At 36.0% G+C, this 17,855-nt stretch overlaps 1 protein-coding gene across 1 annotated transcript in view; it reads right to left on the bottom strand.

Moving 5' to 3' along the window:
- The window catches only part of LOC129262557 (dmX-like protein 1), a 77,142-nt gene that overhangs the window by 30,544 nt on the left and 28,743 nt on the right, over window positions 1–17,855 (bottom strand). Inside the window, exons 6-15 of the mRNA XM_054900683.2 lie at window positions 17,270–17,336; window positions 16,627–16,805; window positions 14,261–14,449; window positions 13,169–13,210; window positions 9,155–9,309; window positions 5,641–5,871; window positions 3,527–3,571; window positions 1,945–3,257; window positions 1,381–1,554; window positions 476–713 (exon numbers count right to left, since the gene is read on the bottom strand). Of these exons, the coding sequence (XP_054756658.2) occupies window positions 476–713; window positions 1,381–1,554; window positions 1,945–3,257; window positions 3,527–3,571; window positions 5,641–5,871; window positions 9,155–9,309; window positions 13,169–13,210; window positions 14,261–14,449; window positions 16,627–16,805; window positions 17,270–17,336 (2,633 nt within the window). The remainder of the gene's footprint in view (window positions 1–475; window positions 714–1,380; window positions 1,555–1,944; window positions 3,258–3,526; window positions 3,572–5,640; window positions 5,872–9,154; window positions 9,310–13,168; window positions 13,211–14,260; window positions 14,450–16,626; window positions 16,806–17,269; window positions 17,337–17,855) is intronic.

Below are 17,855 nucleotides of genomic sequence, written 5' to 3' on the forward strand. Positions count from 1 at the left end.
TGAACAGGGAACCACTGACAATGATCAGTTGTGATAGATCCAGAGTCCATTCATGTATTTCAAGGTGGGACATGGTATGTCGTATTATAAGATTTCTGGCAATCAACTGCAGTTGCCTTATAATTTCTTTTTATGTATCATGTATCAATACTGTATATAATTTACTTGAAATTAAACATATTGTCAACTAAACCTTGGACATGACCACTTATTCATGACATTTCATGAAAGCAAGGAGACAGCTACATGTATGTATAACAAATATTTTATTCATATGAACTGGATAAGGGTACAGAACAAATCTGTAGAAGGCAAATTCAAAATAAAGTCCCCTCTTGGATCTGCTGTGTCTTCAGAAGAATGGGGGAAATAATGAAGGTGAAAGGAGGGGGGGGGGGGGGGGGGGAGGAATCCCAATATGTAACTTGCCTCTGACTTTTCTAAGGTTAACACACTCCTCAGAGAGCAGACTCACCTCCACCCTTGGACACGTCCCTCTCCAGCCGAACGTACCACATATGTACCATGGACTCCCCTGTCAGTTTCCTCTCCACAACCACCAGGAAGAAGCGCTCCTCAAAGAGACTGGTGTGTAGAGGTGAGGAGCTGGTACTGCCTAGTCGGTGACTGGACCGTGACTGATGGATCTTGCTGTCTGGACCTGAGATGAACTGCTGCTGGTAAACATGCATCAACTGTACATTCTGCCAATTCTGTGGAGGGGGGAAGAACCAAGGTATAATAAACAGGAAACTGTGCAATACGAAAATGAAAGTATTGCATGAAATGATGCATGACTTAAAAGTACAGTGCCCAGTACCTTAGAAAAAAATCAATGCTACATGCGCATTTGGTTCAAAATACTGACCAGGAACCAATAAGAAGTGTTCTTTCATACTTGCTATTCATTGCTAAGCTTTGTGTTACAGAACTCTGAACTGATAAGGGGGGAGCATCTAGTTGAATCCATGTCTAGAGATCATATGTAGCAAATATTCAGTCAGTGATTTTTAAAGACAACTCTTATAAGCCACTGAAATCCTTACATCATACTGGCATAGAGTAAATTAATCAGTAAACCACTGAAACAAGTGGAGCGGCTCTGGCAGTCTCGACCGCATTACGCAATTCAATATAGCAGCAGTGCTTACTCTGAAAACTACTATTAAACTAGGGCAGGATGTAATACTTGTTTAGCCTTATGTCGAAGTTTCATGAACTAGGTCTGTATACTTTCTAAGTTTATGCTGTCATTTCAAAAACTTAACCTTCGGTTAAGATATGATGTTGACGCCGCCTATAGTCTCGCTCTGCTATGCAGGCGATACAAAAACTATTTGTAAAATGAATGCTCTGCACATTATTGGTTTAGAATCCTACCTGTTTGGCATCATTGAGTGTGTCCAGCTCAATGATACATCCTGGTCTAGATGTAGACTGAAGACTGATGACCTGAGGACACTTCTGACCTTTCTTCTCGTCATCGTCTTCACTGTTTTCATCTGTGTTCTGGAGCAGGAATGCTGTGACTGGAGAGCTACTACTCAGATATCCCTGGAAAGGAAATGCAATAAATGTGAAAGAAAACCTTGTGAATTGCAAAAATTTATTCATAAACTTTGTTACAATTTTGTGCAAATCTTACATATCAAGTTATCCCTTGTTTAATGTGCTGCAAATGAATTGAAAATAAAAACATGATTGCAAAATCTTCACTTATCATTAATTTTTCTACAATAAGAAAATTATTGGTTTAGAAAATGTACAAAGTCAAAAGAAATTTTGAAATGAAATGATGGTGTAATCATTGGCTCTGTCCAAGTTGCAAAGATACCTGTAGGTTCTAATGCTACATGTATAATCACACCAACCATTCTGTATGTTATTGGAAATTAAGTTGGTCTGGACTCAGTTTTGCAGATGTGAGTGTGGCATGACACTAACCTCAAGTTGATTGCTGCTAGGAGTTATTTCATTAAGCAGTGAGCGAGCATCGATGACTGCCTGGAACAACCGAAGACTGTAACCATCGGATGCTATGAAGCATGCACTGGGAGAGTTGGAGATGGGTCCCAAGCAAGAGCTTGGTAGAAGGCTGGGCATCCAAGCAACGTGGGAGAAGGCAGACACAAAGGGAGAGTTGATCCGTGCCAGCTCCATCACACCACCACCTTTCCCAAGAGGGCCAACATTGAAGACCCTCCAAAGGATAAGCTCGCTGCAGAGTCCTGTTGGAGCGCTCATGTCAGGCCAGTTGAGTTCTGCATTGACCTGCTCCATGAGTTCGTCTGGGAGAATAATATCATCCTTTTCATTGAAATCCTGAGTTGATCCTTCGACGGTTGAGTTGTACAGTGTCATCAGCCGGTTGTGCTCACTCTCAGAGAGAATGTTTTTGCCAAAGAGGTTTATTGCACCAGGTGTGACAGGGTTCTGCCCAGTGGCTTCTATTACCATACTGGCGCGTTTCACAATAGAGGCTCTTCGTGATATCATGGAAGTCCTTCGGCTGCGGCTAGTGGCCACATCAAAGTCCACTTCAACCTTTGGGATGTTATGGTGGGAAGTGGTAAGGAGAAGAGGCAAGATTGGATGGCATGCGAGATGATTGAGGCTGAAGCGATGACCACATGAGCGCGCAACATGGCTGACATTCAGGACAGTCTGGAACTTAGACCCCTCCTGAAAACTGATCTCCCACTGATTCAATGAACCATTGGCATGCTTTGAGAGCATGGATACCTTTGGTGTAAATGCAAAGATATCCACACCAGAAGGCACCTGGCTCAGGTACCTGGCAAAACTGTAACTTGGGGTCATGCCACTGGCATCAACAGGAGACAAGGGGTCTGCTAATCGCTTGCTGGCTCGAGGGTCCATGGTTAGATTGCTCCGATAAAGCACAAGGTTGTTGCACAGAGTGGTGGCATCAAACGTAGGGAAAGCATGTGGAATACGGCAGGAGAAGCTGACCTGGGGTTGCCGATGGACACCAGGGATGTGCTCATCCATCCAGTCTACCAACCAAAGTAGAAAGGATCCATCGATTGGGTGGATACTGTAAAGCATATCTGGACTGCAATGCCACTCCTTGATCAGTCCCTGGAATTTCTTCTCGATGGCACGCTTCTCTTCAATGTCCAGCATGTCTGTGTTGGGAAGAGTACTGCTAGGTGGTGAGAATGGGCTGGTGTTCAAGCTATCAGGACGTGCTGGTGGGATACGAGGGCTACCACTATTGGTTTCTTTGGTAAGGTCTGTAACAAATAACATAATCAAGAAATATAATGAGATGGCCAAAGCATTGCTAACAGAAACCAAAAAAAATAGTAATAGGATTATTGCTAAATAATTTCTAAAACTAAAGTTTACATTTCTAGGGCTTTAAATTTTTGTGGATTGTACTCCTAATAGAGAATGATGAATATCATGAGCGAAATAACAAATTAGTCAAAAAAGAATAAAAAAAAAACCAAGTAAATTGTTCTGGAGTCAATGAAGATGTAAATTATGAATCTTTACATACCTGGAGAGGAGTTTTCAACATGTATTTTCACTGTTGGAATGTCATCTGTAATTCAAACATATAAAAAGAAAAACAAAAAATACAGTCACAATTGTTGTTATTTCCAATTATGTAAGAAAACATATAGGGGCAGATATGAAAGGATTCAACATTTTCTTAGAATGATATAATTTCATGTAGAATGTTGTGGCCCAGTGAATTAGTCTCCAGACTGAAAAAAGTGTCATGGGTTCGAATTCACGCCAGGGTGTAATTTCCTTCAGCAATTAATTGATCAACAATATGCTGCAATCAAGCCAGGTGAGGTAAATGGGTACTGACAGGAAGTAATTCCTCAAGAAGCTGGGAGCACCAGAATCAGTAGGCTGGCATATAGCCGCTGTAATATAGGAGTGCCTTGAGCACCTAACAAGGTGGACATGTGCGCTATACATTCAAAATCAATTTTTCAGACCACATTCTACAAAACATATCCTATTTAAAAATCCTAATTCAAAAGTTTTCCTGACATGCATAAATTTATGTTATCTAAGATTCCACTCTATGAATCGAAGTTACCCAATATTTTAACCCAAAATATTGATGTACAGTGTAGGAGTAGTTTGCAGGAATAATTTGCTCTTTTCTGTTCCAGTGTAAATATGTTATCAAGATAAAGAGTGTTTTGGAATATATGTATCTCTGATCAAAATTAAGCTTTCGTCGAGTATTGATACCAAAGAATCAGCATGTAGAGGCACTGGGTCATGTTGCAAAAAGTTAATAATTGTGGTAACTTTGTGATTCATGATAACCTCCATCATGATGATGGAATCCTTGACTTTGATTGGCTGTTGAGCATCATTATGATGAAAGCTACCATTGGATGACAGCAGAGATAACGTAAAAGTTACTTTTGTGCAACTGGACCAAGAACATGCATGAAACAGATACATCACACTTTAAATCATAATACATGTAAGCGCTCAATGACACAGAATCATTTGGCATAATTTTAGTTGTGAATAAACAAAAGAAATAAAAGCTATATTCAAAGAGCTTTACTTTGAATTGGAAGGATTCCAGCACATCTCTCTAGCTAAATATTTGCCAAACACCATGGATAAATCTGAATAATCAGTTGTTAATCTAGAGTGTGAATCATTGATCAAACAAGGTTTAAACTACATTTATGCTGACAATAGAGCTCCAAACTTTGGCCTTGTCACCAATCCATCACTAATTCCTGGCATATCAGATTTAAAGAATTCAAACTACTACCAACTATCACTTGCAGGGCACGTAAACCACTCCAGAGTTGGGCTTTAGCTTCATAAAAAGTTTAGAATGGGTCAACTAACAAAAGTTCAAAGAGATCTAATGGATTATCACAACTAATTCCATCTGATGACAAAGCATTAAAAATCAAGTTGCAACATGTCATCACTGAATATTTCATCTTCAAATATGCATGTAATAGAATAAAAGTAACAAATTTACAAATGTACTAGATACTCATTCCTTGCATTTCTTTCATTTGACTAGATTATATCTCACATCTCTCTTCTTCAAGGCTTCTCTCTTTTTGTTTATCATTTCACTGAAAAAGGGGTAAATGAAGAGTGTTTTGCATTGAGCTCTTGCTGAAATACTCCCCAGGGAGTAGAGCTAATGACCAGGATTTTGAATGATGTACAAGGGGGGGGGGGGGGAGTGTTTCATAAAGCTGTTCGTAAGTTAAGAGTGACTTTAAGAATGACTGGTGAACCTTTCTTACATGTATGTTAAACCACCACCAATGAACATCTTGGTGTATACCATTTACCACAAGAAAGGATCACCAGTCGTTCTTAAAGTCGCTCTTAACTTACCAACAGCTTTATGAAACACCCGCCTGTATCAATATAAAAGTACTAAGATTTCACACTGTTTCAATTTCAAATATGCTGTTTGAATTTGCCACTCTAACAACTAATGTTTAAAGTTTAAACAACTTGTTTCAGAGCCACATGCTTGAACAACATGCTTTTTTTTACAGTGTACATAAAAGCAGAATATCAACTATCATAACATACAACTTTCCTGTATATGTTATCAAAGTTAAAACTCATATAAATTTTTTTTTGAAGACCCACCATCATCTGAGGTTGTGCCCTGATCAAGAGAAGTGTCACCGTCTACCTCCTCCTCCTCTTCCTCTGCTGGTGCAGGGATGGTGGAGGTGCTGTTCCGAGACTCTTGACCAGTCTGGAGAAGGGTCTCCGCCGCCAGGGTGAACTGGAGCTCTTTGTTGTTTAGCCAGTTGACCACAAAGTTGGGGGCACTACCCTTGGTCATGGTACCAATGGCAGGCAAGAGTGGAATGTCTGCATAAAAAGAAGATTACTGTTTACAGTACATGTATGTCTTGCTCACCATCAATGTTCTTAAACTATATTATAAAAACAAAACACAACCCCTAAACAATAGAGAAACTGTCAAATTTTGAATTCAAGGGTGTGTTCATTGACTGCTCATTTTCTTATTTGCCAATGTATTCTAATATTGATTTCAAAATTGATAAAACATACACCAGGACCACAATTATTACTGATAACTTATTGTTTTGTATTGTGCATGTTTAGAATAGCCTAATATACCATAACTATCAGACAATTTTCATGTACGTCATGGCGAACATCATATTTGTAATCCACTTTACATTGGTAGATCAAGGAAAATTGGATATAAGTCTACTTAATATATTCAAGACAACTAAAGACACTATGAAATCTACTGATTTTGTATCTTATATGATTTGATGCTTCCCTTATAAAACCAAATACATTTGATTCAGGAGTAATTTATTGCATGAAATATGAAGACAAAAACATAATGTTCCAAATATGCAAAGTTTTTATCAATTTTTGGATCACAGTGTGTGACAGTATAATGCGACAGCATTTCAAATTATATATATCAATAGGGGTAAAATATACATTGAATAAAGAAAAAATTACAATTAAATTATAAATCAAAAAATTTCAAATTTTATCTTGTGCATTTGATAAAGGATTGAGGACCATATTTGGCTTGCAATAATCAAGATGTTCGTATCAAGATGCTTCATTTTCAGAGCAGCTGTCTGAAACAGCCCCAATATGCGAATGTTACGTATGTACTACATGTACATGTACAGAAATGTTTGGCAGACAATCCTTGACATTTACAGGTTAAAAAACTGAACATGTAACAAGATTATGAATGCATCCTAGCATCTCCAGACAGACACTGAAACATGCATGCATATTTCAAAAATCGAATTAAACCAGATGGAAATGCATCTGCTTCGAAATGGTGAGGCATGTTCAACTTGAAATTACAAGTACATTAAATAGAGCATACATAAAACATATCAACTTATGTACAGTACAGTCTGAAATATATCTTTAGGCTACTGGTATCTAACATCTATGACAGAGCCTACATGTATCTATTCATTGCAATATCATAACCATAATTTCTAGGATTTTTACCACACAAAAATTTATAAAAAGACTTACAAATGTTTGAGCACTCATCTGTGTATGTAATTGTTTTCATTTTCATTCACCTCTAATACTCATAAGGACACATCATGCATACTTCAGTTCTTGAGTTGAATTGTTTTATAACCATTTGCGTTCCTTTCTTCCTCTACAGCCTACATGTATGTATGAGCCTGCCTTTTCCATACACATATCTCTCACAATGGTACAGTTTATTATACTTTTAATATTTAAACATCATATTTTGATAAATACATGCACATTGTAATTACCGATTTTCTTAACCACCTGTCTCTTTCTCTCTCCCTCTCTCTCCAACTTATCATCCATTGCATTCTATACTCTCTTCTCTAATCACTTGAACTGCAGGGAATATACATGTATCACTTAGCTTCTTCTTTTTTTCAATACAATTGTAATGTTCAGTCATTTTAATATCAATCAAGGACCTAGTAGATTAATATACTTTGCAGCACTAAGCCAACTATCATTCTCAAATTGCCGTCAATCATGTGACACAGGAAGCCAAAGTGTCAGGTGACATAGCTTTGAAGTCTCCCATAAATCCTCTCTTCTCTCCTTACCATTCTTCAATTACCCTCCTCTCAAATACCCTCAATTTCTCAATTGAGGTATCATTTCTTTGTATTTAAAGAAAGAATAATCTTCAAGTTGATATCATACACAAATATGACTGTTTCTTTTCATGCCCATGTACATGTACAAGTAGGCAAGTGTGTATTCTAATATTTGATGTCACAATCAAATGAGTTTATTGTGATGATTCTATAAAGGGTGATAGCCAGGTCACTACAAGATAATCATACACATGGAAATGCATGCACAATTAGTTGATTAAACTCAATAAAGTGTAGTTCACATAAGTTTGTGAGGTATTTGTTCACCTTCTATAAAGAATAGAGAAATATTTCTATGAATGTGAATTTACAGGATTTAACTTTCAAAGTTTCATACATTATCTGCTTGAAGATTGTCGAATTTTTATACCAACTTTTATCTGAATCACACCCATTTAAACTCCCCCAGCTCTTTCTTTCTTTCCCTCCCTGTCCACCTTCTCTCTCTTTCCTTTCCTCCTTCTTGCAAGGAGACAAAGAGAAATTTTCCCATCCCCCATTATACGTAAGTTACCCCCAAACCCAGAAAAGGGTTACTACTGAGTTGAATAATGAACTTAATTTGACATGTGCCATGATTTATGTAGTATAAAATGCAATATATTTATTTTCCGTGCACCCATCTGCCCTTTTCCCGGTACTTATCTCACTCACTCCTCCCCTCAAATTTTGCTCTGATCTCCTTCACCTCCCCTTTTTCTTTCTCTTCCTCTAATTACACTATTAAACTGTTTGACTTTTATTTAATTCCTTATTTCCATTCAGTCATTTTTTTTATAATCAAACTGAATTTAGTTGAAGATCATATTCAGTCAAGTGACTATCATGGGATTAGTCAGAATTCCTTACCAAGTGACAAATTAAACAATACTCTCCAATGCTAATCCAGTGCTAACTAGTTCTAAAATAGTCCAATACTAATAACAGGATGTTAGGAATTGCTGTAATAGAGTACTTCAATTAGTAATCGTATCTGCTTTCAAAATCCAAGCAAATACAAGCCTATAATTAGTAACTGGATTAGCTGGGATGGATCATAAATGGTGATAGCATTCTTATTGTTTTTATCTCATTAGCATGATATTTATAAGCATTTATTCTGATTGAGCAAAAGATACGAATTAAAAATACATTTAGAAAAGGAATAAAAATAAATCTTTTTACAAAGATATTTCTCAATCTCCTCTCACCTTGTATAAAATCATTTTCGATCAAACAATTGCATTATGAAGTATATTTCAAAGGTTAATTTTTTTGAACAAGGATGATCAAAAATAAGAGAAGGTAAAGTAAAAATGAGGAAAATAAGTTAAGGATGAGAAAAAGAAGGGATCTACATGTACATGTAGGTGAAAATGAAAGAATGCAAAAAAAGGGTAAGACATGCCTCATCCCCATCCCCCGGAAAAAAAGGAGACAGACAGACAGACAAAAAGAAGAAATAGAAAAAAGGGGTTTAAAAGTACACAGTATTTTCATCTTACCTGTATTAGGGTTTATGGTAGCTGCAATGTGAAAATGTAGGGGATTCCCCCCTAATCCATTCCTCTGTACTTTGCCATGATAGTACCTATGTAGCTCATGTTCTTTCTTCTGGCTTGGCAAGGGAATGGCATGCTCAACTTGCTTTTTCTTTTTTCTTAACAAAAATCAAAATAAGAAAAATGTGTTAAAACTTAAAACTAACAATCACTTTAAAAGACATTTCTAGTTCGATTCCTCGATACTCCCTTATCACAAGCTTTTCATGTTTATCATGAAATTCTTTCATAAAATTGGAAATTATTTTGTCTGAAAAAAATATGCCTGGATAAAATTTTCCAGGAAACACAATTTATGGGCTGCAAAACATGTAGAGAGCAGAGTACACATTTCAATTTGCATGAAGAACCTCAAAATCAAATAAAGCAAAATAATTTGTTTCTTTTTCATTAATAATTGTTATTTGAGTGCTTTCTGCTATTGTTTGTCAAATTTTATCAACATGCATACTTCAATTACAAGAAATAATAAAGTGATAGAATATGCATTGCATTGCGGTGAGTACATGTAGGATCATGTTTAAAATGCAAGACATGCATATATTTTTACAGTTTAAAAATGAAATATCAATAAAAAGACAAAAGATTGAAAGCACCTTTCTATTATCTAGTTGTTATTTTTAAATTTCATAGCTTAATTTGCATGTACATGTATGTGACTGAATTCCTGGGGGAATTTTATCTACTAAATTGATTTTAAGATTTGATTAAATACCTGCAAAAGGGATAAAAACATCTTTTAAATCATTTTAGAAATTTTGAACATAATAAAATACACACAATTTAATGGGGACTTGGCAGTAATGGTCCTCAAAGGTCTTTTATCAACAAATTTCAATTTTCAAACTCATTTGCATAATTGGTGACCCCTATCCTGATATTTAAAAACAGGAGAGTAGTCATATAAGTTTGGTTGGTGAAATAAAGTCAAATTGTCCTTCAGCATTAATCTGTTCATCACCCCAGTAAAGATAAATAAAACATCAAATAACAAAGACAGAAATAATGATAATCCAGCTTTAAAAGGATTAAACAAATAATAAAACATGCTAAGATAATAAGTGTGCATGACTTGTACAGTGTAACTGTGCCTGATTGCCAATTATAGAAATAATCTATTCCAGGTACATGTAGAAGATCATCATTAACCCTGACTTTGTTCAAAATGTACATTTGAGTACAGTAGATGTACAGAAATTTATGATTGTGCAAACTTTCCCTACAATTACCATTGTATACTGTATTATATGAAAGTAAAACATAATAGCAAAACATGAAAATAAATACTACCAACTATCAAATCTCTGTAAATAATGAACTGTAAAGATTGTTATCAAGCAAAAAAATATATATTCAGCTTTCACTGAAAAGGGTTTTTGTTAAAACTCTAAATGCAATATCCTCTAACACTACACAAGCAAATTTTAAAGGGAAAACAAGTAAATATACAACATTATCAATCCCTCACTGGTCAAAGAATAACAAATTAGCATAAAAAAGAAGAGAGTTATAAACAAATATATGTTACAAGAAAAAAATAGGGCAAAAGAGGAAAGAGCCACTCCAAGTTACTCTGAGAAAATTAAAATCTCTATCCCACAGGTTTAATCAGGGTGTTTTAAGTGTCTGTTTTAAAATTTAAACGGCAATATGAATCATGATTATAAAATGCAGATATGAGAAACAAAGGGTGTGTTCAATGTCCTCCATTCCCAGTCGTTAAAGTGAACGTCTCTCAAATCACAATACGGAGGAATATGAATAAAAAAAGATGCATTTGCAAATGCGGTCACCTCAGATTTCATGACCTTCAGCATCGCGAATTGAACACGATTGAGTTTTGAAACGTTTGCTCTCGCAGTGGAAGCAGAGACACAAGCAGGTGCCAAATTGACCTTCCTTGTGATGGGTCAAACTGCCCAGAAAGCTGCGCTAATGAAAGCGGGATATTTAAAGACAATCAACATATATACATGTATAGCAGCTTTATATTTTTGACACTGAACAGTGCACCACTGATCGTGTTTGTGTTTTGTCAATACTGAGTTTACAATCATGATTCATGTTGCTGTTTAAAATTGAAACTCAACATTGAACACACCCTCTGTCATTAGAAAGAAGGTGTATTTTGAAAAGTTATCTGGTTGCTAATGTACATGCACTAGTAAGAGGCCTAAAGAATAATTTAAACAAACCAAATAGACTTGTCTTGTTTAGGGTTTACATGCAACATTTCAATACTAAAGATTACCAAAACCACATGAAGGTTGGAGAGTGAATATATTGTAGATTTAAAACTTGTGGAGACCTATTGGTAGATCATGAATCACCATTTTTTTTTTTTGGGGGGGGGGAGGCATGGGCATATAGACTGCTAGGCAATATTTCAGTACTATCAAAATTTCATGCGATATTGAAAAATTATTGAATATTCGATACTGGTTTTATGAACGTGACAATGTGATATGAGCAAAATATTATCAATTACAAAAAGTTTATCACTATTTACTGACCAAAATGCTGCTCTGTATTGCTTTAAACCAACTCAGAACTTCCTAAGTTGGTACACAAACGCCAGCTTGTCATAGACAAGCATCAATGAAAGCCTTTACTTTCATTTCCCCCTTCCCTGTTCGATTGCAGAATTGAAGCTCAAAATGAACATGTATAATGAACTTTCAGACTCGGCGATATATTGTGCTATCTACCACATTTTCCTGGCGATAATCAACTAACATTGAAATCAAACATCGACCAGAACTATGACCTACATAATTTAAGTAGGGGATGATGAAACTAGACGTACACATTGTATTTCAACCTTCTGAGTAATATTAAAGTTCATCCCGCATCTCTATAAAAAATAGTTGTTTTGCATTCAATGATTTTTTCAAAAGGAATTAATCATGCACTCTGTACTAGTGATGCCATATGGTGTAGATTGTGAGTCTTTAATGTATCAAAGTGTATCAAAGTGATGCAAAGTAGGTAAAAAATCCATGCATCAAACATTATTTGATCTAGTTGATAGACATTTATTCTACATTAGATACATGTAGCTAGCTATACCTGTCTATTCACTTTTAGCAATATGATTTAAAATTCATTTAAATAAATTATTTCTTTATTTTGCTTGCTCTTCATTATTTTTTTGTTTATTCTATTTTATTTGAGAGGGGCAGAAAGCAGGTTTTCATTTACTTTAGGATTAGATTCTAGTACATTCAAAAGAAAAAAAGGCACTTTTCAATATCATTCAACCTATACAGATCAACCATAATGCTGTTAGACAATTCATGGTCAGCGCAAAATGCTTCAAAGATCAAACAAGACCATTCTGGTAAGTCAATAACACATACTGTACATCAAGAGGCCTCTTTCAGGGCAAGAATTAAGTAATCACAGTTTACATATCAGGGTGTTTCACAAAATTGTTACATGTATTAAAAGGTATGTAAGGCTGTTCTTGATGTACAGTCTCTTTGATAGACCCAGCGATATTTGCCCCTGAGCATGACAATCCAATGCCATTCAACCAACTCTAAAGTGTTTTATACCAGATGTAAGTGTAACCAACTTGTTGTGAAAAGCCTCCATAAGGGCTGTTTCATAAAGCTGTTCATAAAACTGCATGAATTTTTCATTGATGGATTGATTGGCAATAAAAACTTGATTGTTGTTTCAAGCTGTTGAAATGAAGTTTCGATGAAAACGCACTGTCTGTCATCTATAGGGGGCAAAACTGTTGTTTTGAAAAAGATGAGGAAAAAGGTAACATATTTTTTTAACTCGGCACATCTTTACAAAAAGCTTTATGAAACATCCCTGAATAGTTATGAAAACCCAAGGAATCATTCCATCTCCCAGAGATCTAGTCTACAGTGCATTCCTGTGCATTCAGAATGAGGTAAAATTTTGTTAGCAAGACACTCGTTTCTCTTCTACTGAAGAACTTACTGAAATGAAGTGCTTTCACTATCATGTCCATCAATCTCATCCCTGTTCATAAGATAATGGTACATTATAGGCTCTAATGAAATATTATTCTCCAACATGAGACAACACATCCAGTTGTAGTGCTTCTTTAAGTTTTTATGGAATGTACAAATGTAATTCTATATGATTTTCTGGCAAAATTTACACTAAAATAAAAATTTACTTGAATGTGTAATCCATACAAATCTCCAGTAAGAATAACTTGTCTAAACTTACATGTATCAGCAAAATAATTGTCTAATATCATACTAAATGTAAACTTATGTTTGTTAGTCAATGAATAAAGGGTACTTCCTCTTTCAACTCTTTCATCCTCACCAATTGTTTTCTTAAGACATATCAATTAATTTGTTTGTTACTGTTTTGCTGTTGGTATAAAATGAATCTATCATAAAAACTGTTCCACTTTTATAATGAGAACGCTCGAACAATTTGAAAGATTATAGCCATCATACTCATATAAAGAGTCCACTTTAAAAGCTTGTGATTTTTTTCCCCAAGACTACAATATTTGAAGTTTAGCTGAGGTGATACATAGTGCGCCATTGAATAGCCAACCAGACCAATTTCTGTAAACAATAACATCATGGGAGAGTTTCATCAACATTTTGTCTGACAAATTATCAGACCTGACATCTTTCCTAGATTCTGATTGGCTATTAGAGGCACTGTTTCTATGGTAACTGTTAGATAAAATGGGACATGTTGGATGAAACGTCCGACAAGTCCCTCATGAAATGCTCCCCAGGAACTTGACTTTTCAAAAAATGAATTAAATTATGGAAAAATAGAATGGCAGAAAAGGAAAACAATAAAGTATAATTGCCCTCATTCTTAACTGCCAGAGAAATTGAAGCTCGGTGAGATTTATTTGTATCTGTGGAGCCAGTTTTGGGATTTTGACAGATCAGGATTTTATTCAAATGTTAGGAGGAAAAAAGATGTTGAATTATCAACATTTCTTGAATACAGTTCAGTGTTCATTTACTTCTCACAATTCTAGCCTCAAAGAATACAAAACAAACTATAGAAGGATCATAAAGAGAAACATACCTAGGTTTGATGTTGAGACTGAAATTTGGTCTCTTGGTGGCAGTGGTAGTATGTTCCTTGGTGTTTCCAACATGTTTGCTGTATTTAGACGTTCCCTTTGATGATGTGGTATCAGGGAGAAGTGTCTCACACCACAATCTACAGATGTTGTCACGACATGATGTCACCAGGACGTTGGCAACCGCACCACTGAAACAGAGCATTGAGTTTAATTATTAGTTCGTTAATATGTACAGTAGGTAGACTGGGAGATGATCATTGTCTCAAGGCATACCTGCCAACCTTTGATAATAAAAAATCAGTATCAAAGTCACGAGGGCGCCGAGCGGGTCGCGCGCGAGATGGTTTCCCCCTCCCATGGTAGGGACTCTGCATTTTCTGCATGTAAAAGTAGCATTTCCCTACCCTTTTTAAAGCAAATTTACCCTCTTAACCATACCACAGGATGACCTACATGTAACGTTAGTCTACTTATATGTAATATAATATCATTTATCAATCAAACATTAAAACAAGGGTCTTTAAGATATCACGTTTGTGACAAAAAAATACACCCAGTTTCATTCAGGTGTGATTTGTTTTCATTGAAATCTATATAGATTTAGGAATAATTTGATTTTGAGCATATTTTTGTAAGGCCCTCTATTGTTGGAAAGTTTCTGGAAAGATTCTCTTTTTAATCAGAAAAAAACTAATTTCAAGAATTCAATTGAGTTTTGGGCCAAGGGATATTTTGTATCATTAATTCAGATTCAAGTTGGCCTAGCCTACTGTATTAAAAACTGAGTGCAAAAAAATCTAACAAGTGATGGAATCACTTGAGTGACGCTGTCATCAACTCAACATCGACAAGCTCATTCAAGAAGGCCATTGACAGAGCTCTCTAATCCTCACCCCGCCCTCTCTCACCCCATGCGTTTATGCCCAGGAGGGCCCTGCATCGTATACATCCAGATCCAGAACATTTATTTATCATTTATAATTATATCAAGTCTATCATATGCATCAAAATAAGCCAAACATTGTCATCTTATTCATGTTTATATTTCACCACACAGGAGTAGTGACTGAGGACAAGGTTATATCATAACCTTTATTAGATAAGTGCTTGTTGGCATAAGAAAGCATATTTTCAGCCATGACAAAAACGGAGCCGAAGTAATACGGCGGAATACGCCCGACCCGCACCCACCACTGCACTTGCGGTGCGCCGATGAGACTGGGAGGCTGAGGCGCTGCAACTCGGGCGCCGGGAGTTTAGGCAAGCGAAGCAAGTAGATTTGGCGTTCGGCTCCGATGGATCAACTTGACTCGAAAGTTGATAATTGCCGCTTTCTTTCTCACAAATTTGACAATTATTCGAAAAAATAAAGTACAGATCAATTTAACATTGCGTAGGGATAAACTTGAGTAACTGCGGCAGAGCCTCCCGATGTGCACGGCGCGGCCGATCGGCCGGGTAAGCAGGCGCCGGTAAGCAGACTCATCAATGATATTACCAACACACTCTAGACACCAGTACACGACTCATTCACTAACTCATTCCACAATACAAAATCATCCGGCGAAAAGAGCAAAACCTCGAATAAAAAGTAAAATTATCTTACTAAATCACCATATTTCGCGTCAAAAATATCACCATCCTTAATTCTATACATCGTAGTTAGGAAACAAGGGGTCTAAAAAAGTGAATTTTTCACGGTTTTTCCGATGTTCGTGGATTTTGAAAACGTGTCCTCACTGAAAACTGGCACTTTCGCGAGCCGCTGTGGCCGCTGCTCGTAATTTTCACATGCAATTGCAATGGAACTGTGCACTTAGCACTTAGCCGTGCGCCCCAGTTGTTTATGCGTTAGTCGTATGTTACAGCCGCTTATGCGTTAGTCGCATCATACAGCCGTTTCAATAATTTCAACACTATATTGATTGACCTAAAAATCGGAATTTTGGTTTTAAAATTCGGAATTCGGAATGGAGGCTAAAAAATCGGTATAATTCCGCCAAAATCGGAATGGTTGGCAGGTATGTCAAGGTAAACTATACACGAACAGGATAGTGTAATATATGCAAGAATGAATAAGTGAATTAGAGGACAAGAAATAAGTACTGAGGAAAAAGGAACTCCTGGACAGTTCAAGATTATTCAAGATTATTGTTATTGTAAATATAGTTTATATTGTAATTTGTTTTTCCTGCAAGTAACTTTTGTGGCCCAGCATGTAATTTAATAGTTTATGATTTCCTTTTTATCATGTATACACCTACATGTATGTTCCTGTCTTTGATTTTGAATATTGAATAAAGAGATTAAGAGTGAGAGAATAACCAATATAAAAGGGGCAAAAGAGAAAAGACATCAGACATACCTTGGCATGTACTTGCTTGTTTTCCTCCAAGAGAATCCAGTAACAGCCCTGGGATGTGCGATGTAGATGAAACTGTAGCTATCACTCTTGTTGGAGTCATCATGGACCTGATCCTTTGTGGTACCAGAACCAATACTGGGGTGTCTATTCTGGTACCATATCTTCACTAACCTATCAGCCTGGGTGAATGAGATAGAGAAAATCATTTTTACCAAAAGGGGCATTCAAAATACACTGATTTTAATCCACACAAGTGAAGTATTTTTCTACAGGTAATTGATTGTTCTTCTAAAGTCCAGATTCCTGTAGCGATTTATTCTCTTCTGACTTGAAAACCATAGATTTCACATAGATTGATCTTACATTCTCCATGTTGTATAAATAGATTATCTTCAAACTTTCTAATAGTAACTGATGGCCATTAATTTATCCCTATAAGTAGTCTATTTTCTTCTCCTTTTTTTAGTATATATTTTAAGGAACAATACTGGACCATAGCAAGGTATTTCAATTGTCATTTACTATAACTATCCCTTAAAATCCATCAGTATTGGGTACTACTATCTGGTCAACGTGACATTTTATAGAGGAAGGAATTTCATAAAATTCCCTTCTAGCAGTATGCAAATGACTGTGGTCTCACCTTTCCAGCGGAAGCAAAGAATTGACCATCAGCAGAAAACTTGAGGTGGTATATAGCAGTAGCAGTTCTGAGGAAAAAAAATAGAGAAAAGAGAAGGAAGGAAATCAAAGCAATGGACAAGCTAGCAAACATTTGTAAACATCAGTTAAAAGTTATTGATAAAATGGAATAAATATGAACTACATGGTCTTTTATATATGATGTAAAAATAAAGTCATGAAAAAAAATCTCAAAAGCCTCATCTATTCAAGAATTTCAACAGAAATTATATTCTCCCAAAGACCAATACAGGTACCCTAGACTGTCCTCTCTAATATGGTTTTGTATATCTTGATACCTTTTCTGACATTTCAAAACTTTCCCATTCCTCTGGCTATTCAACCATTCTTGTGAAAATTGGAATCCAGAAATCATCTCCAACTTTTGATCAATAAATTGCATAACATTGAAAAATAGTAGGCTGATATCACTTTTCACAACAAAAAACGCGTACTCTGCATTTTTTAGCAATATTCTTGAAATGAATTTGACTATTATTGCCTGCAGAAATACACCAGATTCTGAAAGCCACAAATGCTAATACAGC

Source organism: Lytechinus pictus, chromosome 5 (assembly GCF_037042905.1).
Source record: "Lytechinus pictus isolate F3 Inbred chromosome 5, Lp3.0, whole genome shotgun sequence".
Lineage (NCBI taxonomy): Eukaryota > Metazoa > Echinodermata > Echinoidea > Temnopleuroida > Toxopneustidae > Lytechinus > Lytechinus pictus.